General features: G+C 38.6%; 1 protein-coding gene across 1 annotated transcript in view; it reads left to right on the top strand.

The window, feature by feature from the left end:
- MYO3A (myosin IIIA) overlaps positions 1-25504 on the top strand; it is a 177660-nt gene that overhangs the window by 74173 nt on the left and 77983 nt on the right. The window contains exons 10-16 of the mRNA XM_055428556.2: positions 6282-6381; positions 8923-9039; positions 13158-13262; positions 13370-13453; positions 16714-16916; positions 22968-23066; positions 23160-23274. Of these exons, the coding sequence (XP_055284531.2) occupies positions 6282-6381; positions 8923-9039; positions 13158-13262; positions 13370-13453; positions 16714-16916; positions 22968-23066; positions 23160-23274 (823 nt within the window). The remainder of the gene's footprint in view (positions 1-6281; positions 6382-8922; positions 9040-13157; positions 13263-13369; positions 13454-16713; positions 16917-22967; positions 23067-23159; positions 23275-25504) is intronic.

The raw sequence follows: 25504 nt of genomic DNA, 5'->3' as shown, positions 1-25504 counted from the left end.
CTGTATGCCCATGGGTGTTACTAGTTGTGACTTTGTTAGTGGAGTTTAAAGATGTCTAAGGACACTAAAACAAAAGCATTGATTAGATTTTTGTTTAACAAAGGATTTCTGTATTATCCCAGTGGCTCCTGAATCACCTTAGAAGATAGAGCTTGATATTTACAAGAGAATATTTAACCAAAGTAAAAGCAAATAAAGCTGTGGCATTACAATAATACAACTGAATAGTAAGGATAAAAATTTAACATGCAGCAGCAAGAGTTGTTTCTTTTTTTCAGTGTGTAGAACTGAAATACAAGTGAAGCTATACTAACCACCCCTGAGGGTATTTCTGACCTTTTGACAACATAGAAAGGAAATATTTGTAGTTTGAAGCTATGTCTCCCCAGTCATACAGAGTAAATGAGAAATATAATCTGGTTAACAAGCTGTACTTTTCACAAGAAGACAAAAATCTTATTGGAAGAATGCTCTTTTCGCAAGAGGACAAAAATCTTATGGGAAGGATGCTGACTTTGCCTTCTCCAAGTCTTAAAGAAATTAAATCTTTAATAAAGTAACAAGAATGCAAATAATTCTATAAAATGAAGGCAAAAGGAAAATGTAAAAAGTGTAGAAGTATCTTGAAAGACAGGGTAACGATGAAGATTAGACAATTTCCTTTGACAAATAATTATCATTCATTTATTCATCCTGCACAGATATTGAGTACTTACTCTGTTCCAGCTACTATTTTAGGTGTTTAAAATGTGCGTTCCATATGAGGACAGATTTTATCTGTCATCATAGCTTTATTCCAGCTCTGAACAGTGCCTGAAACATAATAGATGCTCCAAAAATTTAAATATTTTGTTGAATGAATGCAGTAGTAGATGTTGAAATGTACAGTTTAAGGCTCTACCATATTTTGTGTGTATGTATGGGTGTTTGGTGTGGGGGAAAGTCTGACAAATCAGAGCAGGCATGGAGATCTCATACTGATCCCTTGCTGACCTCCCTTTTCACAATTCTTAAAATTGAAGGGGCGATTTCCTAGGTGGTCCAGTGGTTAAAACTAGGTGCTTCCCACACAGGTAATGTGAGTTTGATCCCTGGTGGGGGAGCTAGGATCCCACATGCAGCGAGGTATGGCCAAAAAATAAAAATAAAAAAATAAGAATAATAAAATAATTTTTAAGAAATACTAAAAAAGAGAATTGGACTGAACATAATTTAGTGTCTTTTCTCAGTTTTACACCCCATGATGTGGTCCATTATGTAACTTTTAAAATATTAAGATAATATTGTTGATTCAACTAATCATGTCACTTGAGAAAGTATGAGTGTGAGTCCTTCACTTGTGCTACTTTGTTGTCACAGCTATAAACTGCCATTTTTTTGGCCCTATTGCCTCTATTATGTTTAAGGCCCAACCACGTGAGTGACAGCAGTGCTGACTGTGCTTTCTGGAGCAGTCCACAGTGATGGCTGTGTCCAGCGGTCACTGGTGGTGCAGATATACAGACATGGGAGAAGTATAAATAGGCAGTCCTAGTGGCCAGGAGGCTTCTGTAGTTAAGCAGTGCCGAACCTCCAAGCAGTGGGGGATGGGGTTAGTTGGGGGGGGGGTGGAATATGCTGGAGTATGCAGACACCGACATGTGCCTTTTCACCACCTTCCTCCAGCACCTGTTACTGTTGAAGTCTGAGCACTACAGTGACCCAGGGACAGAAACAAAGGAAGAGTTGTTTGCTGACATAATGCATAATTCCTGTGAGATACTACCATCAGAATAGACATAGGATTTAATCGTTAATGCGATGGAGTCCTTCAGAAGCATTGATGTTCATGAATCCTCCATGAGCAAGGCCTGGGGCCACGTTTTCTCACTCTCTACTCAGTTCATGCTGATTTTAGTATTGTGTTTTTACCATTCATGTTTGGAGAGGGTAGAGGGTCACCTCTGGGACAAAAAGTGTGAAGACAACTAAATACAAAACAAGTAGAAATAGAAATTAAATATAACTTAAATTAAAAGTTATAATTCAATGTAACTTAGAAGTAAATATTAAATATAAAATAAAGGAAATATAATATTAAACATAAAGACAGTGAGGGCTCAGACTATGACCACAAATGGAAAAATAAAATAATTAAAATTTATTAACCAAAGCAGGCACTGTATGAATCACTTTACATGTATTCTATCATTTAATCTTCTAATATCTGTATGAAATAAGTCATTATTATTTCCATTTTATTTCTGAAAAAGCAGAGTAAGTTCCTTGCCCAGTGCCACATGGCCAATAAGTGGTAGGGCCACAGTTGAAATAATAATAGCAATTATATATAAAGCATTTCCATGTGCCCATTCGAAATGAAAGTTTCATAAGACATAATCCGTTTTGTTTATCCTCACCGTCTTTTGTTATTTGATCTGAGCATTCAGATTCTAGAGCCCAGCCTCTTGACTGTAACATTGGTATCATTAATACTATGGTGTAAACAAAGGAAGGGATTTACATAACTTCACAAATAAGTTGTGATTATATAACCACCTCAGAATTCAGTTCAGTGAACAGCTTATCAGTGAGTCTCTGTTCCTTCCTGGCTTTCTGGCTTGGCCATGCCTCCTGTACCTTGGCTCCTCTACCCTTCAACTGGAAAAAATATAAATAAAGGAGTTATGCTCTAGAATAGGGCCAAACCATCTTTCAGCTACCCCTATGAAGTCTTTACAAACGGTAAAAACCTAGGTTTTCAAAGTCATGAAAATGGCTTTGTATTTTCTCTTCAGAATGAAGTGGTCAGCCATATGCTCCATAGTATGCCTGTCAATTCACCGATTTCATTTGGCAGAGAATTCCAGACCCGGAAGGCGCAAAGATTTTGTGATTCAGCTATTTGTGTTTTTAAAATTTTAAAAACATTTTCTGTTGTGGACCATTTCTTAGAAGTCTTTATTGAATTTGTTACAGTATTGCTTCCATTTTATATTTTGGTTTTTTGGCCACAAGTTATGTGGGATCTTAGCTTCCCGTGTGTGCATGCTCAGTCACTTTAGTTGTGTCAAACTGTTTGTGATCCTATGGACTATAGCCTGCCAGGCTCCTCTGTCCATGGAATTCATCAGGCAAGAATACCGGAGTGGGTGGCCATGCCCTCCTCCAGGGGATCTTCTTGACCCAGGAATCAAACCGGTGTCTCCTGCATTGCATGACTCTTTACCTACTGAGCCACCTGGGAAGTCCCTTAGCTCCCCAACCAGGGATCAAACCCATAGCCCCTGCATTGAAAGGCAAAGTCTTAACCACTGGGCCACCTGGAAGTCCCTTATTCAGTTATTTTAATATTACTGGACTAGGTAAGGTTATTAGCTTCCAACATTTTTTGGTGATAATATCTTTTTAGAAAGTGATAATGATAAATTTATTTCCCTAAATTAAAGTAAATAAGCCTAAAATGTGTGTGTTCAGTACAAGATCGCTCTTCTAATATCTCATGGTATCTCATATTCAGTGTTTGTTCTTTGAGTTTTAAGAGTTCTTGATATATTAGATTTTTTAATTCTTTGTCCATTCTACATATTTCAAATCTTTTCCCCAATTTTTAAATTTGTGTTTTTATTATACTTGTTAAAATTATCTTGTCAAATCTCTTCCATTTTTAATTCTCTTTTTTTGTCTTTTCATACTTACAAATTCCATCCTTACAACTATTCTTTTGCATCTTCTCCTAGAACTTTTATGATGACATTTAAAATCTGTAAGTTTAAATTTATCTGGAATTAATTTTTGCTTAAAGTAAATACATGATTCCAAAAATTTTAACCAGCTGTTCCAGCATAATTTCTTGAATTTTTTTCTTTCTCTACTAATTTGAAATGCCACATTTATCATATAATAAGTTCTTAGAATAGATGACCCTACATTACATTGACTCTTGGAATTTTAACTTTTCTTAGCTTTTTTTTAAACCTAGTGATAAAGTTTATTTCTGAAGTATAGTTAAATGATTTTTTTTTCTTTACGAAAACATGCTGCTCCACCCTATTGTTTCCATACTCTGCCTTTTGATTAAAATATTCCATTGGCTTCCTGTGGTGCCTGGAGTTTTGCCTCACCCTGGACCACTGTCTTTCCCTCTGTTTCAGCTGCAGGGCCTATCCCTGAGTCCAGGTCTCAGGCATCCCTTTCCCCCCTTTCCCCATCAGATAGCCTGCCAGCCTCCCCACTCTCAGGGAAAAGTTTCTATTAAAACTGAATCACCATATCAAAGTCTGTGAATATTGTGTGCATTGGGGCAAGAGGTGAGAAAGGTGGTAAGTCAGATAAGTTTTGGTGCCTAAGCTGACTTTACTGTTCAGCGACTTCTCAGAATTGGGATGTGAATCAACAGGGAAGGATGCAGGACTAGTCACTAAGTGATACTATCATTTGCACACCCGCTGGTTTGATGGGCTCAACATTGCAACTCAAGTCACCAAATGTATGTTTACACTTTCATATTCTTGATGTAATTCTTGGTTTCTGCCCACAAGTTTCTCCCAGTCTGGTGAGAAGGGGAATAAACCTAATTCTTCTCAGTGATGTGTTTTCACTGGAAAATCCTACAACAGCTTCACAACAAGGGTGATATTTGAGCCTGACTTTGCATGATAAATAGAATTTTGCCAGACATGGAAGGAAATTCATTCCAGGCAGAGGAAACAAAATGAGCAAAGCACAGGATCTTGAAAATATGGGGCATCTTAGGGAATATTATATATAGTCATGAAGAGTGCTGGAAAGGTTGCAACAAGCCTCTGAAGGTCCATGAATTCAATACCAAGGAATTTTTAAGTTATCCTACGGACGATTCCCCTGGAGAAAGAAATGGCAACCCACTCCAATATTCCTGCCTGGAAAATTCCATGGACAGAGGAGCCTGGCGGGCTACAGTCCATGGGGTCATGAAAGAGTTGGACACGATTTAGTGACTAAACAACAAGAAGAAGAAGAGTAAAAGAGGCCCCATTGACAGTGATGACTTTGAGTGAGTGAGAGATGGAATCTAGTGCACAGAATGGGCATCTGGCCATAGATAGAAGGGGGACCATTATCAATAACGGCTTAATTCTCTGGTGGTGGTGGTGGTTTAGTTGCTAAGTCCTATCTGACTCTTGCAACCCTGTGGACAGTGGCCTGCCAGGCTCCTCTGTCCATGGGAATCTCCAGGCAAGAATACTGGAGTGGGTTGCCACTTCCTTCTCCAGGGGATCTTCCTGACTCAGGAATTGAACCCAGGTCCCTGCATTGCAGGCATATTCTTTACCAACTGAACTATGAGAGAAGCTCTAATTCTCTGAGAAACCATTATAGTTTGGTGAAGAAATGGTATGACTCTTATTATCCTTCATAATCTACCTATTCCTTCCCCTTTTACTGTTAAGCATATTCAAATGCTTAACAATCTGTCCAAAAATACTGAAAACATAGTTCCACTCTAAATAAGTGGCTGATGCTTTCTTGGCTAGAAAAATCAAAAGAAATCCGTGTGTTTACCTCAGCAACGTCTCTAGACCTCATGTCAAATCCAGATCTTTATGCCGTTATCAGAATTGCTGAAATGTTTCACTTTGAAAATAGACTTCCTTGTACCTGAACTCAATCTTCTATATATATGCATTTTACCTTTTGAAAGTCCACAGTATGGCTTTTGTATTTTGTATTTCCCTTAAATTCTGCTGCGCAATAATTTTTCAAATTATCGTTTCTTGACCACCAGTGACCTAACACTACCTCAGACAAAACTGGAAATCTAATGAATGCAAATCTCCCGAACTCATCATTTTGTGACAGATTAAATCACACATTGGAATTTAGAGGAAACGTTAAAGAATATTACATGTAGGATAGGGACTTACCTGGATGTCCAGCCGTTAAGACAGTGCTTCCAGTGGAAGCTGTTAAGACTGTGCTCCCAATGCAGGAGGCTCAGGTTTGATCCCTGGTCAAGGAACTAAGAGCCCACATGCTGTACAATGCAGCCAATAAATAAATAAAAATATATAGGATAGCTCTTGATGGAAATAATGAACTCCTCTGATCATCCATGGAGTAAGTTTGTCGTGTTGCATTTTCCCAGTGGAGAGGAGAAAACATGATATACATGAGGCTGTTTTCTGATAAGTTGTTACTGTCAAAATTAAGTAAATAAGCTTTATGGAGGTTTTTTAGTCTCGTAGTATCTAAATTTGACTTTAGTGTGATCAGTAATAAATTCTCAAATCAGAAAGGTTTTCCTTTTCATTGTTCCTCAGACATGAACGTCTTTACACTAAGAAAAGTAACTTCAGCAAACCTTTAATTTCCAGTCTCAAGGATGTAGATGATTTAGCAACCCTGGAAGTTCTGGATGAGGTAAGAAACTTAGTTTAATTAAGCCTTCTACCTATTTTAAAAAATTTATAGAAGTGATTTGAGCAGGAGGTTCTTTGAATGGCATCTGTAGGTTTCATGCTTTCTTCATCTATTAGTTTCCTGATCATCTCTCCTGTCCTCAGTTTTTCTGTGTGTAACTCATATTTCCAGATCGCTCCAGCCTGGTGTCAACTTCTTGTGTTTTATACTCAAATCACAAAGATGCTAGTTCCCACACGCTTGAGTTGCTTAGATCACAGTCCTGTTCTTCCCCTGAGTTTTCTTCAGGAGTCTCAAAAGAATGATTTACTGTAGTCAGAAAACCATTTGCCTTTTACCCCACCATCTGACTTGGAGAAGGCACTAGCAACCCACTCCAGTATTCTTGTCTGGAAACTCCCATGGACGGAGGAGCCTGGTAGGCTGCAGTCCATGGGATCGCTAAGAGTCAGACACGACTGAGCGACTTCACTTTCACTTTTCATTTTCATGCATTGGAAAAGGAAATGGCAACCCACTCCAGTGTTCTTGCCTGGAGAATCCCAGGGACGGGGGAGCCTCGTGGGCTGCCGTCTATGGGATCACATAGGGTCGGACACGACTGAAGTGACTTAGTGGCAGCAGCGGCCACCATCTGACTTTTCTGATGGCTCAGATGGTAAAGAATCCACCTGCAATGCAGGAGATCCGAGTTCAGTCCCTGTGTCGGGAAGATCCCCTGGAGAAGGGAATGACTACCCACTCCAGTATTCCGCCTGGAAAATTCCATGGACAGAGGAGTAGACTACAGTCCATGAGGTCACATAGAATTGGACACAACTGAGTGACTTTCACATTTTTTTTCTTTTAGCCATCTGGCATAATCCCTCCTTTCTCTCTTCTGTTTCACACTCAATGGCAGGACCCAAAGCCTCTTAGATACCTCAAGAGCCCAACTTTACCATGGTCTGTGGGCCCCTCATGGGATCGCAGAGTGCACCTTTTAGGAAATGAATTCTGCTTGAAACTCCTTGTCCCAATGAGCTCAGAAATATTTCATACATCTCTTGTGAAGGTTTAAGTCCAAACCAGTAAATTATGGTCTCAGCCTCTTTTTCCTCATCTCCTTTCATTTCATATAATCACATCATTAGAAAAATAAAAGACTGCTTTTCAGTAAAAGGTTGGATTCACTATCCTGCCTGATCCACAGATTTTTATTTTTTAATACTTCTGAGGCATACCTGAGCATTTTGCTTAAAAATGCAAGAAATCAGGAGGCATTTTCTGAACAGAAGTGCAGTTCAATTCGGGTCTGTCGCTCAGTCGTGTCCAACTCTTTGCGACCCCATGAACCTCAGCACGCCAGGCCTCTCTGTCCATCACCAACTCCCAGAGTCTACCCAAACCCATGTCCATCAAGTCGGTGATGCCATCCAACCATCTCATCCTCTGTCGTCCCCTTTGCCTCCTGCCCTCAATCTTCCCCAGCATCACGGTCTTTTCCAGTGAGTCAGCTCTTTGCATCAGGTGGCCAAAGTATTGGAGTTTCAGCTTTAGCATCAGTCCTTCCAATGAACACCCAGGACTGATCTCCTTTAGGATGGACTGGTTGGATCTCCTTGCAGTCCAAGGGACTCTCAAGAGTCTTCTCCAACACCACAGTTCAAAATCATCAATTCTTTGGTGCTCGGCTTTCTTTATAGTCTAACTCTTACATACATAGTCATTCGGTAAATTTAGGGTTGCATAAACAACTCAAGTACTTCATCATAAGAATCTCTCTTCAGAACATCAAACATCTCGTAATCAAATAGTGTTTTCAAGTCTGAGATTTGACAACACCTTTATGAATCTTTGTGTATCACATTTTTCCAATGATGTGAATTCCTAGGCTTGTGGATTATAAAGACTTTGCTAATCATATGGCCAACCTACATATTGAACACTGGGTTTGTTTCTATTAACTGTATGTTTTTGTGTGTGTCTCTTTTTTGACTGAAGTATGTAAGAGCTTTTGTTTTTGTGTCATATACTGTAAATGATGGTTCCTGGCACTATCAAAATTGATTCCATATACTCATATGATTTATCAACCGTGGAAGATACTTCTTTATACTTTTTACTCTGTCTCAAAGCCAAATATTTTAGTGAAGGACCAAGATATTCCATAGAGCCCTTGACTAACCTTGATTTGGAATCAAATCACATTCACTGTATCTTCCCTTCCTTATTGTAGTGTTCTTTCTCTTTACTTTATCTACTGCATTTACTTATTTCCTTGAAAGCATTCTGTGTATATTATCCCTGTAACTTAATGTGTTCTATGGAAAACATAGGTTGCAGTGACATTCCTCTATGGCTTTTGAAAGAAAAGAAAATACCCATCAAAGGATAAGATAGTTGATGACCTGAGGTTATACTTCTTACTCTCAATAGATCTCTTTCTTTCTGATCCTGTTCCAGATTCCAGATGTTTTATTTATTTATCATCATTTTAAAAATGATCATTGACCACCAATGATTTTTTAAGAGAAAGAAATTATTTTTATTTCATTACAGAATACAGTCTCAGAGCAACTTGAGAAGTGTTACTCCAGAGATCAGATCTACATGTATGTGGGAGACATACTCATTGCTCTTAACCCATTTCAGAGTCTGGATATTTATTCACCAGAGGTATGTGGTGTGACTTGTATTTTCTTATTTTGTACAAAAATTATATTCTTTAGATATCTAAATTGATTTAAATGATGGACAAGGAAATGGTAACCCATTCCAGTATTCTTGCCTGGAGAACACCATGGACAGAGGATCCTGGTGACCTACAGCCCATGGGTTGCAAGAGTTGGACATGACAGCGACTAAACCACCACCAAATGATGCTAAATAAAATTTTATCTAGTCCTTTGAATAAACAGTTAAGGGATTTCCCTGGTGGTCAGTGGTTAAGACTCTGCTTTTCCCCTGCAGGGATCATGGGTTTGATCCCTGAGCAGGCAACTAGTATCCCACATGTGCTGGGCAGCCAAAGAAATCATTGATCACAACAATGACCAAAATAGCTGCAGGTTCAAATTTCAAAAACTTTTTAGAACCTTTGAGTAGTGGCCACATACACATGGTTCTGGGCAGAAAATAGCTCTCAGTAGCCCCTGCAGCACCGATAGGTAAATAATCTTTACATGTGCTATGCTAAGTCACTTTAGTCATGTCTGACTCTTAGCGACCCCATGAACTGTAGCCCACCAGGCTCCTCTGTCCATGGGATTCTCTAGGGAGGAACACTGGAGTGGATTGTCGTTTCCTACTCCAGGGAATCTTCCTGACCCAGGGATTGAACCCAGGTCTCTTAAGTCTCCTGCACTGTCAGGCAGGTTCTTTACCACCAGTGCCACCTGGGAAGCCCAGTTCAGTTCACTTCAGTCACTCAGTCGTGTCCAACTGTTTGTGACTCCGTGGACTGCAGCACGCCAGGCTTCCCTGTCCATCACCAACTCCTGGAGTTTGCTCAAACTCATATCCATCAAATCGGTGATGCCATCCAACCATCTCATCCTCTGTCATCTCCTTCTCCTGCCTTCAATCTTTCCCAGCATCAGGGTCTTTTCCAATGAGTCAGTTCTTCACATCAGGTGGCCAAATCAATTGGGAAGCCCAGTAGTTAAATAATTATTGTTAAAATATAGAATTAGAGAAGACAAATATATCTGGATGCAGTGTGGTCTTTGTGTGAGATGTTATTTCTTTCCAATTATTGGTAATTGGTAACTGGTTCACACTAAGTATCATATCAATAAACAGATGCCTAAAATGTGTAGACTTAATGTCTATCAAGTATGAGAGAATCAAAAGTAAAATCACATGATATATATAGGTACTATATGTTTAGTGGTTATAAACTCAGCATTATGTGTTTAAAAATTCCTTTTGACATATGGGTTGATTTTTTAAAATAATTTATTTTTTAATTTAAGGTCAGTTGCTTTACAGAATTTTGTTGTTTTCTGCCCAGTATCAACATGAATCAGCCATAATGCCCCCTCCATCTTGAACCTCTCTCCCATCTCCCTCACCATCCCACCCGCCTAGGTTGTTACAGAGCCGCTAATTGAGTTCCCTGAGACATACGGCAAATTCCCATTGGCTGTTTATATTACATATGGTAATGTAAGTTTCCATGTTACTCTCTCCATACATCTCATCTTCTTCCTTTCTCCTCCCTATAAGTCTGATAAGTCCTCTTTTAAAAGTCTGTAAGTCCATAAGTCTGTTCTCTGTGTCTCTTTCTGCATTGCTGCCCTGCAAATAAATTCGTCAGTACCATCTTTCTGGATTCCATATATCTGTGTTAGGATATGATATTTATCTTTATCTTTCTGACTTACTTCATTCTGTGTAATAGGTTCTAGGTTCGTCCACGTCATTAGAACTGATTCAAATGCATTCCTTTTTATGGCTGAGTAATATTCCATTGTATATATGTACCACAGCTTCTTTATCCATTTATCTGCCAATGGACATCTGCTGCTGCTGCTGCTAAGTCACTTCAGTCATGTCCGACTCTGTGTGACCCCATAGATGGAAGCCCACCAGGCTCCCCCGTCCCTGGGATTCTCCAGGCAAGAACACCGGAGTGGGTTGCCACCTCCTTCTCCAATGTGTGAAAGTGAAGTCGCTCAGTCGTATCTGACCCTTAGCGACCCCTTGGGGTGCAGCCCACCAGGCTCCTCCATCCATGGGATTTTCTAGGCAAGAGTACTGGAGTGGCTTGCCATTGCCTTCTCCGAATGGACATCTAGGTTGCTTCAATATTCTAGCTATTGTAAGTAGTGCTGCAATGAACTTTGGGGTACATTGATGGGGTACATCAATCTTTGATTGATTTTTAATATCAGGTGATATATTTTATGAATTTAAGTATATATTATATAATTAGCTCAGTTCAGTTGCTCAGTCGTGTCTGACTCTGCGACCCCATGAATCGCACCACTCCAGGCCTCCCTGTCCATCACCAACTCCTGGAGTTCACCCAGACTCATGTGCATCGTCAGTGATGCCATCCAGCCATCTCATTCTCTGTCGTCCCCTTCTCCTCCTGCCCACAATCCCTCCTAGCATCAGGGTCTTTTCCAATAAATCAACTCTTCACATGAGGTGGCCAAAGTATTGGAGTTTCAGCCTCAGCATCAGTCCTTCCAATGAACACCTAGGACTGGTCTCCTTTAGGATGGACTGGTTGGATCTCCTTGCAGTCCAAGGGACTCTCAAGAGTCTTCTCCAACACCACAGTTCAGAAGCATTAATTCTTTGGCAGTCAGCTTTCTTCACAGTCCAACTCTCACATCCATACATGACCACTGGAAAAACCATAACCTTGACTAGAAGGACCTTTGTTGGCAAAGTAATGTCTCTGCTCTTTAATATGCTATTTAGGTTGGTCATAACTTTCGTTCCAAGAAGTAAGCGTCTTTTAATTTCATGGCTGCAGTCAGCATCTGCAGTGATTTTGGAGCCTGAAAATAAAGTCTGACACTGTTTCCACCGTTTCCCCATCTATTTCCCATGAAGTGATGGGACCAGATGCCATGATCTTAGTTTTCTGAATGTTGAGCTTTAGGCCAACTTTTTCACTCTCCTCTTTCACTTTCCTCAAGAGGCTTTTGAGTTCCTCTTCACTTTCTGCCATAAGGATGGTGTCATCTGCGTATCTGAGGTTATTGATATTTCTTCCAGCAGTCTTGATTCCAGCTTGTGCTTCTTCCAGCCCAGCGTTTCTCATTATGTACTCTGCATGTAAGTTAAATAAGCAGGGTGACAATATACAGCCTTGACGTACTCCTTTTCCTATTTGGAACCAGTCTGTTGTTCCATGTCCAGTTCTAACGTTTGCTTCCTGACCTGCATATAATATTCAACCCCTAATGTTTAAATATAGATTAATATTCTGGAGTTAAGCTAGGCTTTTTATTATTTGTGTGTGTGTTGTATTTTTAGTTGGGTCCATACTCTTCTAGTTATTTGTGTAGTACTCTAGAATATTATTTTTATACTGTGCTTAATATAATTTTTGTGTGAAAATATATAATTTTCCCAGTCTCTACCATTTTAAGAGTTAGAAGAATAATGGATACTGAACATTGGCAAAAGTTTTAGAAGATTTGGACTTGAGTGCATATTCTGCTGTAAATCAACTATGGAATCTTGGGAAAATCAAATGAAAAAGTGTATGTTATTAATAAATGATATGAAATGAAAAAAGTAATACTTGTATGTCAGACATTATTATATCTAAGAAATAGTTAACAAAATGATACCTAATTGTCTTATTTATAAATTGCTTATTTAAAGAAATTATAGGGACTTCCTTTGTGGTACAATGGTTGAGACTCTGTACTTCAGTGCAGGGAGTCAAGGTTTGATGACTGGTAGGGTAACTAAGATACCAAAGGAAAAGTTTAAAAATAGATAAGTAAATTATAACATTTGGAAACCTTAAATTCTGCTTTGGAAGTGGTATTCACTTCCAGAAGAGTCTTCATTTAAATACCACTGGCCACGCTATGTCATATTATATCATGTCATTTTTCCCTGTTGTTTTATATCAGACTTTTATTTTACATAATTGTGCATGATTTGTGCATGTATGTGTATATGTAATAGTATTAATGTTTTGGTGGTTTAGTAATGCTTTGCAGGTATTTGATGGACCTATTGCTTTAAAAATTTGTGCTCTATCTGTAAATAAATAGGATTTAAAGACAAACCAAAGAACACATGTTCTTTTTAACTTCTAGCATTCCAAGTTGTATATTGGAGCAAAGAGAACTGCCAATCCTCCTCATATTTTTGCCATGGCTGACTTAGGATACCAGTCTATGGTAACATACAGTTCAGATCAGGTAAGGAGAAGCTCACATTTTTAGAAATTCTCCTCTTAGTTTCTTGTGTGTCCATTGAATATTGTGGGGATGAAGTGTTCTTACCGGTCCCTTTTCTCACTGCACAGTGCATTGTTATTTCTGGAGAAAGTGGTGCTGGAAAAACTGAAAGTGCTCATCTCTTAGTTCAGCAGCTGACAGTGCTTGGAAAGGTATAATTTTATTTCTTTCTCTATCCTATCAGAGATATTTGTTATATTTCAGAATTTAATTTAATTGATGAAGTTAATATCCATGAACTACCACATTTAATAATGCCCAGAAATTATAATACATTTGTTGTCCTTTGTGAGTGTAAAATATAATAAAAAGTATAAGAAGCATATGCTTTTGTTTTGAGCAAATTATAACTTTTCTCACTCTTAGTAGACAAGGTTTTATAAATGTAACTTTCTCTCTTTCTGGCCCTAATATATTCACTGAATACTTTCTTTATTTCCTCTTCTTTTGTTACTAGCAAGTTGAAGGGGAGTCAATATACAGAAATTAATTATACATACCCAAACTAATCAGTTATAAATTTAAATATATCATTTATATTAGCACCATAAAAGCATGAGCTATTTAAATCTATATCTTACAAACCATGTGCAAGATTTGTATGCTGAAAAATAGAAAAAGTTGATTAAAAAAAATCAAAGAAGACCTGAATAATAGGAAAGATATGACATGTTCATGGATTAAAAGATTGAATATTATTAAGATATCAGGTCTCTACAAATTGACCTGTAGATTCACTGTCATTTACAGTGAAAATCCCAGCAGGATTTTATATTTTAGAAACTGAGGAGTTGAATCAAAAATTTATGTGGAAAAGGCAAAGAAACTGTAATAATCAGTTTTGAAAAAGAACAAAGTTGGAGAATTAACAAATACTACCTGATTTCAAGACTCACTATAAAACTGTAATAGTCAGGACAGTGTGTTGTTGAAGAAAAGATGGCATACAGATCAAAGGAATAAAGTAATCTATACAGTACTGTATAAGTATTGCTGAAGCTCCAATACTTTGGCCACCTGATGTGAAGAACTGATTCATTGGAAAAGACTGATGCTGGGAAAGAGTGAAGGCAGGAGCAGAAGGGGACAGCAGAGGATGAGATGGTTGGATGGCACCACCGACTCGATGGACATGAGTTGGAGCAAACTCTGGGAGTTGGTGTCAGACAGGGAAGCCTGGTGTGCTGCAGTCCATGGAGTGGCAAAGAATTGGACACGACTGAGCAACTGAACTGAATCTGCATGTGTGGCTTACTGATTTGCAACAAAAGTGCACACATCAGTTAATGACAGTCTTTTAGCAAATGGTACTGGAATATGCCCATACAAAAATATTGAACTTAGGCCTAAAAAATTAACTTCAAATGGATCATAGACAAAAGATTAAACCAAAAACTAAAATTTCTAAAGGAAATTGTCAGTTAACTTTGTTCTTCGGGGTCAGGCAAAGAGTTGTTAGATGCAACATAAAAAACTTAATCCATAAAGGGTAAATTTTATTTCACCAAAATTAGAAACATCCTGTTCTCTGAATGACACTGTTAAGAAAATGAAATATAAGCTATAGACTCAGAGAAACTATCTGCAATTCACATATCTAATAAAAGACTTGTATTCAGTATATATATATATATATATAAACTCTTAAAAATTCCAAAGTAAGAAATCAAATAACAAAAAAGGAACAAAAAATGGATAGCCATTTTATCAAAGATATATGTAAGTGGCCAAAAGCAAATGAAAATAGGATGTTCAGCTCAGTAGTCATTCAGTTCAGTTCAGTTCAGTCGCTCAGTCGTGTCCGACTCTTTGCGACCCCATGAATCACAGCACACAGGCCTTCCTGTCCATCGCCAACTCCCGGAGTTCACTCAAACTCATGTCCATCGAGTTGGTGATGCCATCCAGCCATCTCCTTCTCTGTCATCCCCTTCTCCTCCTGCCCCCAATCCCTCCTAGCATCAGAGTCTTTACCAGTGAGTCAACTCTTCTCATGAGGAGGCCAAAGTATTGGAGTTTCAGCTTTAGCATCAGTCCTTCCAATGAATACCCAGGACTGATCTCCTTTAGAATGGACTGGTTGGATCTCCTTGCAGTCCAAGGGACTCTCAAGAGTTTTCCCCAACACCACAGTTCAAAAACATCAATTCTTCGGCGATCAGCGTATCATTAGGGAAATGCACATTCAAACCACCATGCAATACCATCAAAATGGCTAAAATATTTTTTAAAAGTCTTGATAAGAAGTGCTGACAAGGATGTAGAGGAACTGAATGAAACTCTTTTACATTGCTGATGAGAATGCAAAATGGTACAGCCACTTCAGAAAACAGCACAGAAACTTCTTAGAAAGTCTAACCATACTCATTATACAACTCAACAATTCTACTCCTAGGTATTTATCCAAGTGAGATAAAAACCTATGTTCATACAAAAAACTATAGATAATTTATAGAAGCTTTATTCATAATCTCCCAGAAGAGGACACAAGGGAACTAGGAAATGAATAAAGAAGCAATGGTATGTTCATTCAGTGGAATATTACTCAACAACAAAAAGGAATGAACCCTGATACAAAGCAATAAGGCTCACTGGGCGAGGTTTGGATAAATCTCAGATTCCCTAGGCTAAGTCAGAGAAACCAGATTAAGAATATTACATACCATATGGTTCACTTTCTGTGTCATTCTTGCAAATTTAAAACTGTAGGCACAGAAACATGTCAGTGATTGTTGGGGGCTGAGGGTGGAGGGAAGGATTGACTGCAGAGTAATGAGACAGGTTTGGAGGTTATTGGATTGTTCTATATGTGAATCATAGTGGGATTCATATGATTGCATATGTTTTTAGAAACTTTCAGAACTATACTCTATAAAGGTGAATCTCACTCTATGTAATTTTACCTTAAATTTTTAAAATGGGGTTGTAACATCTGGCAACAAACCAAGAATATGTTCTTGTATATTTACATCTACGTGTTGGAGAAGACTCTTGGGAGTCCCTTATACTGCAAGGAGATCCAACCAGTCCATTCTAAAGGAGATCAATCCTGGGTGTTCATTGGAGGGACTGATGCTAAAGCTGAAACTGCAATACTTTGGCCACCTCATGCGACGAGTTGACTCACTGGAAAGGACTCTGATGCTGGGAAGGGTTGGGGGCGGGAGGAGAAGGGGATGACGGAGAATGAGATGGCTGGATGGCATCACCGACTCTGTGGACATGAGTTTGAGTGTACTCCGGGAGTTGGTGATGGACAGGGAGGCCTGGCGTGCTGTGATTCATGGGGTCGCGGAGCGTCGGACACGACTGAGCGACTGAACTGAACTGAAAGTGCTTATCAAAGAGACTTTTCATTTCATACAAAAATAAAATTTTACTTTTTTTTTTAACATCTTGACATTTTCTGTAGGCTAATAACAAAACCCTGCAAGAGAAGATTTTACAAGTGAACAATTTGGTGGAAGCATTTGGCAATGCCTGCACTATTATAAATGACAATTCCAGCCGATTTGGAAAATACTTAGAAATGAAATTTACCCCTTCTGGAGCTGTCGTGGGAGCACAGATCTCTGAATACCTGCTGGAGAAATCCCGAGTTATCCATCAAGCTAGGTAAGTTCACTTCACCTATTTCCTATTATCTGGGAAACAGAAGCCAAGATGATGCTCTTGTTTTAATAATAAAGTGTCTTACTCATGTAACAGAAGTTCAACAAAAGTTTGCTCATCATCTACTATGTATGAGGCATTGCCTATTGGAAACAGAGATCCCTCAGCACTATTTTACTCTCTTATAGGTTATAGTTCGTTGTTGTTTTAGTCATTAAATTGTTTCTGACTCTTTGTGACCCCATGGCTGGTAGCCCTTCAGGTTCCTCTGTCCATGGGATTTCCCAGGCAAGAATACTAGAGCACATTGCCATTTCCTTCCCCAGGGGATCTTCCAATCCAGGGATCAAACCCACATCTCTTGCATTGGAAGGCAGATTCTTTACCACTGGGCTACCAGAGAAGCCCTAGAAGAGTTAGTAAATAACCTAAATTTATGAAAACAGATAGAAAGCCTAAGCCCATCATAGAAGAACTAACAGGATAAATTAGAGTGATTTCTTAAGTAGAAGAGTATATACTGCTCTACACAAAGCAAATGTGAAATTTAATTAGAAATAATTTATTTTTTTTCTTTTAAATGCTGGTATATATAAATAGATCTTTGTATTGATTATATTCTCCCCAGTGTTTATACACAAGGGACCTCACCACAAAAAAAAAGGGGATTCAGGGAGGGATTTTACTGTAGTGTTCTTTTCCTTGCCTTCTGATTAAGCCACCAACATTATGTTCTGGTATGTTCAGGTTAAGCAGATTCCTTTTGGCAGTTTGTAGCTGAATGACAAAATTTCTCTTCTGTCTTCATGATCCCAAACCATCTTTGTTTGTTGTTCTAATGAAAAAACTATAATAATAGCATTGAATTTGTACCCTGGTATTTTTTTAAAAGTTGTGGCAATTTAAAGTCTTCCATTTTTCTTTTCTTTTTTTTGATACGATCTCATGGATTTTATCTGCTTTTACTTTTTAAATTAATTTATTTTTTAATTAGAATATAAGTGCTTTATATAACATTGTATTCATGTCTGGTAATACAACAGAAACTGATTCTGATTCACAATGAAGTGCATCAGCTATATGTATACATATGTCCCTTCCCTCCTGAGTCTCCTTTCCACCCCCATCCCACCCCGCTCAGGTCATCAGAGAGTACTGAACTCAGCTCCCTGTGCTATACAGCAGCTTCCCACTAGCTACCTATATTACACATGGTAGTGCATATTGGTTTTATGCTGAATTATCTACATTGTTGTAGTTATGTGTTATATGTTAAACTCCCAGGAATTTAGGTACCATAGAATTTAATATAAATGCCTTTAATATAAGTATTTGGGCTTTCCTGGTGGCTCAGACAATAAAGAATCTACCGGCAAAACAGGAGACCCAGGTAGATCCCTGGGTCTGGAAGATCCCTTGGAGAAGGGAATGGAACCTACTCCAGTATTCTTGCCTGGAGAATCCCGTGAACAGAGGAGCCTGAAGGGCTACAGTCCATGGGGTCGCAGAGAGTCTGACATGACTGAGCGACTAAGCAGGCACGCAATATAAGTATTTAATATAAATACCTTCAAATTTGCTCTCATAAAAATAATGTCATTCATGTTTATTGGACTGTTGCATCAGATAGTCTAGAAAACAGCACAATTAGGGTCATATTTTAGGCATACTGTGAAGAAAGTAAGCTTATTTTCAGCTGGCCTAAATGGCTTTAGTTTTACATTGTTTATTGGGGAAAAGTATTCCAGGTCAAAATACATCTCAGTTATAATTCAAGAACATTTGCCTTATAATTTTTCCATTTTCCAGGTTTTTTACATTTATTTTTTTCTTTTACTTAATTTGAATTTCATTTTTAAATACTAGAGAAGCTTTTTTTAAATGATGTTTAAAAGTGAAAGTATCAGAGATGTAATAGAAGAATTCTTAGTAGGTCCTTTGAAAGGTGATACACCCTGTCATTCAGGAACTGAAAGGAAAGAACCAGTTCAAAGAGTCTAACTGAGAGGACTGTTTACAGAGGGAGAGGGCTGGAAAAACCAAGAATAAACGGTGAGATACGCACAGACTAGCAGTGCTGCGAAGTCATCCCAACCCCTGGGTCTGGGCAGAAGGAGGGCCACACCACAGAGCCTGCTGAGAACTAGGACTGTGGAGGGTTGCCGCCTCTTGGGAGCTGCTGCCTGAAGGAATGTGGTCCACCCTCAGTATATGTGGGGGACCCTGAGGAAGCGTTAGTGGGTCTACAATAGGGGTAGGCCAGAGAATACAGTGACCCTTGAACCAGTGTTAAGGGGTGCAACTATCCTTGCAGTCAAAAATGTAGAAATAACTTTGACTTTCCCCAAATGTAGCTAGTAATAGTCTACTGTGAACCAGAAGCCTTACTGATAACCTAAACAGTCAATTAATGTGTATTTTGTTAAAGTATATGTACTGAGTCTTACAATAAGGTAAGCTAGAGGAAAGAAAATGTTATTAAGAAAACTGTAAGGAAGAGAAAATATATTGAAAGTACTGTACTGTATCTACTGATGCCGTGCAGTTCACATTGTCTCTTTACAATACCTATGTCAGTATTGTCTTAGATGATACTTTCAATGTTATCCTAACACTGGACATCAAAAAGGAAAAGATAATGTGAAAAATAAATTCATATTTACTAATTGCTTCACAGTAGCCTAGCTGATATACTAATGAATGAATCTTATAAATATTAGGGCAGACAGTATTACAGTCATATTCATCATACAGTATTGGAAACACTGGTACATTAAAAAACACTTGGTGACAGTAGGCTGATATGCAGTTTCTCCAATTATGAGAGAGAGAGGCATGCTCCATGGTCACGTAATTCTTTGAGAGCAGAGTGATAAAATAGTAAGAAAAGTAACCCTGTATGCCTGGGTTAAGATAAGTTCTCCACTTCATCTTGCACAAGATATTCTGCACACATTTTTTTTATATTGGAAAAATTTGCATATAATTTTCCACAATTCATATAGTCCACGTAAATGGACCCATGAAGTTCAAACCTGCACTGTTCAAGGTCAGCTGCCTTATCTGGTGACTTGCTGAGCCCCGGGGTTTGCCCTGTTCTGACCAGGAAATCACTAATCATATGAGCTCTCCCTTCTTGATGTAGTTAAGGCAGGACATGAGATTGGGTAATCTTTGGAGATACCCATGAGATGGGTAATCTTTTCTTCCTGTTCCTTTAATTCTCTAATTATTTATCTACTGAAGGTCAGTATATTTCCTATATCATCTCCAGGTTTTATCAAATTACAGTCCTCAGTAAATGTAAACTGATAATTAACAAGAACACCACCAATTGTGCATGTCTACATTTATGAGTCACTCTGCTAATTGTGCACCGCATCATTTAAGTGTTAAAGGTATGACACATAGAGCAATCAATGTGATTTCATTAGAACAAAGCAAACTAAATTATATGCTGTGCCTGTCTTAGAAGAGTTTTGTTATTTTGTGGTAAGAAAAGACCAGAAGTGAACTTTCAGTTTTGTTCCAACCTTGCTCGTGTACAACACTCTTGTTCATCAAAACGTTACTGGTGACTGCGGCAAATGATGGCTGGAGGCGTAGAAGGTATGAACACAGTCATTTCTAAAGGGTGCGGCCATCCTCATGTCAGCATCTGAGCCTGTGGACCCCCTTTTCTTGAAACGCTCACCTGTCTTTGCTTTCATGACTGAACTCATCTCTGAGTTTTTCCTCTCTGGCTTAGATTCATCCATCCATTCCCAAAATGTGTACCTATCAAAAGTTTGTTCTTGGAGTGTTTCTTTCTCTGAATATTCTCAGGCTTAGCAATTTCTTCTGACATCATGGCCTCAATAGATAGCTCTATGTGATTGACAGCAGAAGATGTGTGTCTTGCTGTGTCCTAAATTCATATTTTTCATTTCCAACAACCTGCTTTCATCTCAGATTCAATTGAATACAGGCATACTTCGGATATATTTGTGGCTTTGGTTCCAGCCCTCTGCAATAAGGTGAATATAACGGAAAAACAAGTCACATGAATTTTTCAGTCTCATGGTGCATACAGAAGTTATGTTTACAATATGTTGTAGTTTATTATGTGTGCAGTGGCATTATGTCTAAAATAAATACACATATCTTAATTTAAAATGCTTTATTTCTAAAACGTGCTAGCCATCATCCAAGCCTTCAGTTCAGTCATTCAGTCCAGTCTGATTCTGTGCCACCTCCATGGAATGCTACATGCCAGACTTCCCTGTTCATCACCAACTCCCGAAGCTTACTCAAACTCATGTCTATCGAGTCGGTGATGCCATCCAACCATCTCATCCTCTATGCCCCTTCTCTTCCTGCCTTCAATCTTTCTTGACATTTGTTCGTTGTTTTCCAATGAATCAGTTCTTCACATCAGCTGGCCAAACTATTGGAGCTTCAGCATCAGTCCTTCCAGTGAATATTCATGGCTGATTTCCTTAAGCCAGTTATAATTTTTTGTCTGGTGGAGTATCTTGCCTTCATATTGATAGCTGCTGATGGATCAAGTTGGTGGGTGCTGAAGATTGAGGTGTCTGTGGCAACTTATTACCGATGAAGTTTGCCTCTTTGATTGATTGTTCCTTTCATGAATGTTTCCTCTGTGGCCTCTGATGCTGTTTGATAGTATTTTGCCCACAATGGAACTTCTTTAAACATTGGAGTCAGTCCTCTCAAACCCTGTTGCTGTTTTATCAACTCCCTTTATATAATATTCAAAATCGTTTGTTGTCATTTCAACAATCTTCACAGCATCTTCACCAGTAGATTCCATCTTAAGAAACCACTTTCTTTGCTCATCCATAAGAAGCAACTCTCTAGCCATTCCACTTTTATCATGAGACTGTAACAATTCCATCACATCTTTAGGCTCTACTTCTAATTCTCATTCTTTTGCTATTTCTACCACATCTGCAGTTACTTCTTCCACTCAAGTCTGGAACCCCTCAGTCATCCATGAGGGTCAGAATCAACTTCTTCCAAATTCCTATTAATTTTGATATTTGGCTTCTTCCCATGAGTCATGAATGTTCCTAATGAAATCTAGAATGGTGAGTCCTTTCCAGAAGGTTTTCAATTGACTTTACCCAGATCCATCAAAGGAATCACTATCTATGGCAGGCACAGCCTTACAAAATATACTGCTTAAATAATAAAACTTGAAAGTCAACTTTATTTCTTGATCCATGGGCTGCAGAGTGGATGCTGTGTTAGCAGACATGAAAACAACATTAATCTCATTGTACATCTCCATCAGAGCCTTTGGGTGAGCAGTTTCCTTGTCCATGAGCTTTCATAGTTTGGAAGAAATTTTTTTTTTCTGAGCAGTAGGTCTTCAACACCTTATTGTAACCCACATTCCTTAATTGTGCTATTATAGAGCCTTGGAAATGCTGATTATACAGAGAACCGCAGAGTCGTGGAACTTGAGATTCATAAGGAACAGATTTCTCTTGCAAGAGAGAAAACTGAGCCCCAGAAAGACAGGGTAAAGAGGTGGTTAATGACATGGGCATTGGAGTCAAACAGCCCTGGTGAAATCCAGTTTGGCCTTCAACTCTGTGACCTGAGGGGAGGTTAGTGTCCCCTCTAAGTGTCAGTTTCTGTGTATGTGAAATGAGGGGGTTAAGGCAGGTAACTAAGATCAAGTAGCACTCACCACCACCTGGATGCTTTATTCACTATTACTTTGTTCCCACTGGCATGTAAACTTTAAGAAGTCAGGGCATTTTGACTGTTTGCTCCTGCTGTATCCCCAATGCCTGGAAAATGCCTGGTGGGCACACAAATATGTACTTAATGATTCATACAAAGCACTTAGCAGAGTCTGTAATTCAATGACATTTGTAGTTGAAAATACTAAAGACAGTCGCAACCACAGAAAGCCAAAATCCAGTATTCCAGGAAACCCTCCGTGGCACTCACAGTTGTTCTGATAATTATATCACCAAAAAACTTTAGCAGTTAATAAGTGTTCTTACGAACCACCGTCCTGAAAATGTCTTATCTTTTCAGTGGAGAAAAAAACTTTCATATTTTTTATTACATCTATACTGGTTTAGCTGAAAAGAAGAAATTAGCCCATTATAAGTTGCCAGAAGACAAGCCTCCCAGGTAACCCAGCAGCTTGAACTTTTATAAATAATGCTACTTTTCACTAAATTTTAGATTCTCACCTATCCTTTGGGATTCCCCCCCACACCCCAGATACCTGCAGAATGACCACATCAGAACAATACAGGACATGATGAATAATAGTTTCTATAAATCCCAATATGAATTAATTGAGCAGTGTTTCAAAGTCATCGGTTTTACAATGGAGGTGAGTATGGAAGACATTTAAACCTTTATGTGTCTTTTTATCATCACTCATGGTGAGAGTTAGCATTTATAGAGTGGTCCACATGCCAGACATTGTACTCAGTGCATTATATGGATAATTTTTTAAATTACTGAAATTATGTGAAGTCTACTACATTTAAGGCCTCAGTGGATACTGTTTTCCATATCCCGTAGGTATTAAGACTTTGTATTTTTGTTATTTTTCTGTAATGATGTTGGTTTTAAATGCCATGTACTCACTGAGTGATATAAACACATTGTAAATTTCAGTTTTCTAATAAAATTTACAATTTAAAAAAAATAAAAATAAATTACTGAAATGACCTTATGAAATAACGATTATCATTTTTATCTCATACTTGAGGAAACTGTGGCCTTGAGATATAATTGAACTTGGCTTTGTTCTTAATCTTTTATTTTATGTATATTTACCTCTCCCACATATATATATATAATTTTATGTAAATACATAAATGTGATCATGTCACACTTTTTTAGTGCAGTGTTTTCTTCTTACAGCTTTATGAAGATGTTATTCACATCCTGTACAAGTCAGCCATTTAAAACTGTACATTTTAATGACTCAACATAGCCACAGAGGTGTGCATCCTTCTCCATAATCACTTTGAGAATATTTTCATGTTCTAAATTTTTACCCACAAGGAAACCTGCTCGTGATTGGCAGTTCCTCCTCATTCCCACCCCGCCTCTGCCTCTGTCACCCTCTATCTGCTTATTCTGTACATTTCACATGACTTGAGTGATGCATTGTGTCACCCTTTGTGATCGGCTTCTCTCGTTTGACATGATGTCTTCAAGGCCCATCCATGTTGTAGCATGTGTCAGTATTTCACTGCCTTTCACTAAGGTGTGCTGTATTTATGTACCTCATGTTATTTATCCATTCATGACGTGATGGGCATTTGGGTCAGTGCCATTTTTTGACTATAATGAATCATGCTGCTGTGATCATCCATGTCTAAGTTTTTATGTGACATGAACTTTTGCTTCTCTTTGGTGTATACCGAGAGGAATGGAAGAGCCAGGTTACAGAGCAACACTATTTTTAACCTTTTGAGGAACTTACCAGACTGTAAGCAGCTGCACTATTTTTCAATTCAGTAGGTGGGTTCGGACTTCTCTCCATCTTCACCAGCATTTAATATTATGTGGTTCTAGCCACTCTTGAGTTGACTCACTGGAAAAGACTCTGATGCTGGGAAGGATTGGGGGTGGGAGGAGACAGGGACAACAGAGAATGAGATGGCTGGATAGCATCACCGACTCGATGGACATGAGTTTGAGTGAACTCCGGGAGTTGGTGATGGACAGGGAGGCCTGGCGTGCTGTGATTCATGGGGTCGCAGAGTCAGACATGACTGAGTGACTGAACTGAACTGAACTGAACTGAGCCACTCTCGTGGGTGTGATATGGTTATGTAACTGTGGGCTTGATTTACATTTCCCTAAGATGGAGAAGGAAATGGCAACCCACTCCAGTGTTCTTGCCTGGAGAATCCCAGGGATGGGGGAGTCTGGTGGGCTTCCGTCTATGGGGTCACACAGAGTCGGACACGACTGAAGGGACTTAGCAGCAGCAGCAGCAGCAAGATGGCTGAATGGCATCACTGACTCGATGGACATGAGTTTGAGTGAACTCCGGGAGTTGGTGATGGACAGGGAGGCCTGGTGTGCTGTGGTTCATGGGGTCGCAAAGAGTCAGACATGACTGAGCGACTGAACTGAACTGAACTGAAAGACTTATGATGCTGAGGTTCTATTTCATGCACTTGTTGATAATTTATCATTTATATGTCTTCTTTAAAGAGGCATCTGTTCACTTTCTTTGCTGATTTTTTAATTAAGTTCTTTTTATTATTGAGTTGTAAGAATTATTTATGTTGTAGATACACGTGTCTTAAATTATTTGCAAAATTTTCTCTTTTGTTGTCTGTTTTCTTGATGGCGCCTTTTGAAGCACATTATTTGTATTATTGATTTTATTTAAAAATGTTTTTTATTAATATATGAATTTGGTTTCTTGTTTTCTTTTTTAACGAGAATGCTTAGTTTCTCTATTCATGTTCCTTATTTAATAATGAAAGCATTTAAGGCTATGAATTTATCCTTGAATAATAAAGGTTTCTTTCTGTGTCCTAGGTTGTTTTTAAAAAAATTTTATAACGAAGTATCTTGTTTAATAGGTCCTC

The sequence above is a fragment of the Moschus berezovskii genome, chromosome 15 (genome assembly GCF_049115385.1).
Source record: "Moschus berezovskii isolate FMDL1 chromosome 15, NW_MosBer_1.0, whole genome shotgun sequence".
NCBI classification, from domain to species: Eukaryota; Metazoa; Chordata; class Mammalia; order Artiodactyla; family Moschidae; genus Moschus; species Moschus berezovskii.
Note: the sequence above shows the minus strand (reverse complement) of the source record. Positions and strands in the feature narration are given on the sequence as shown.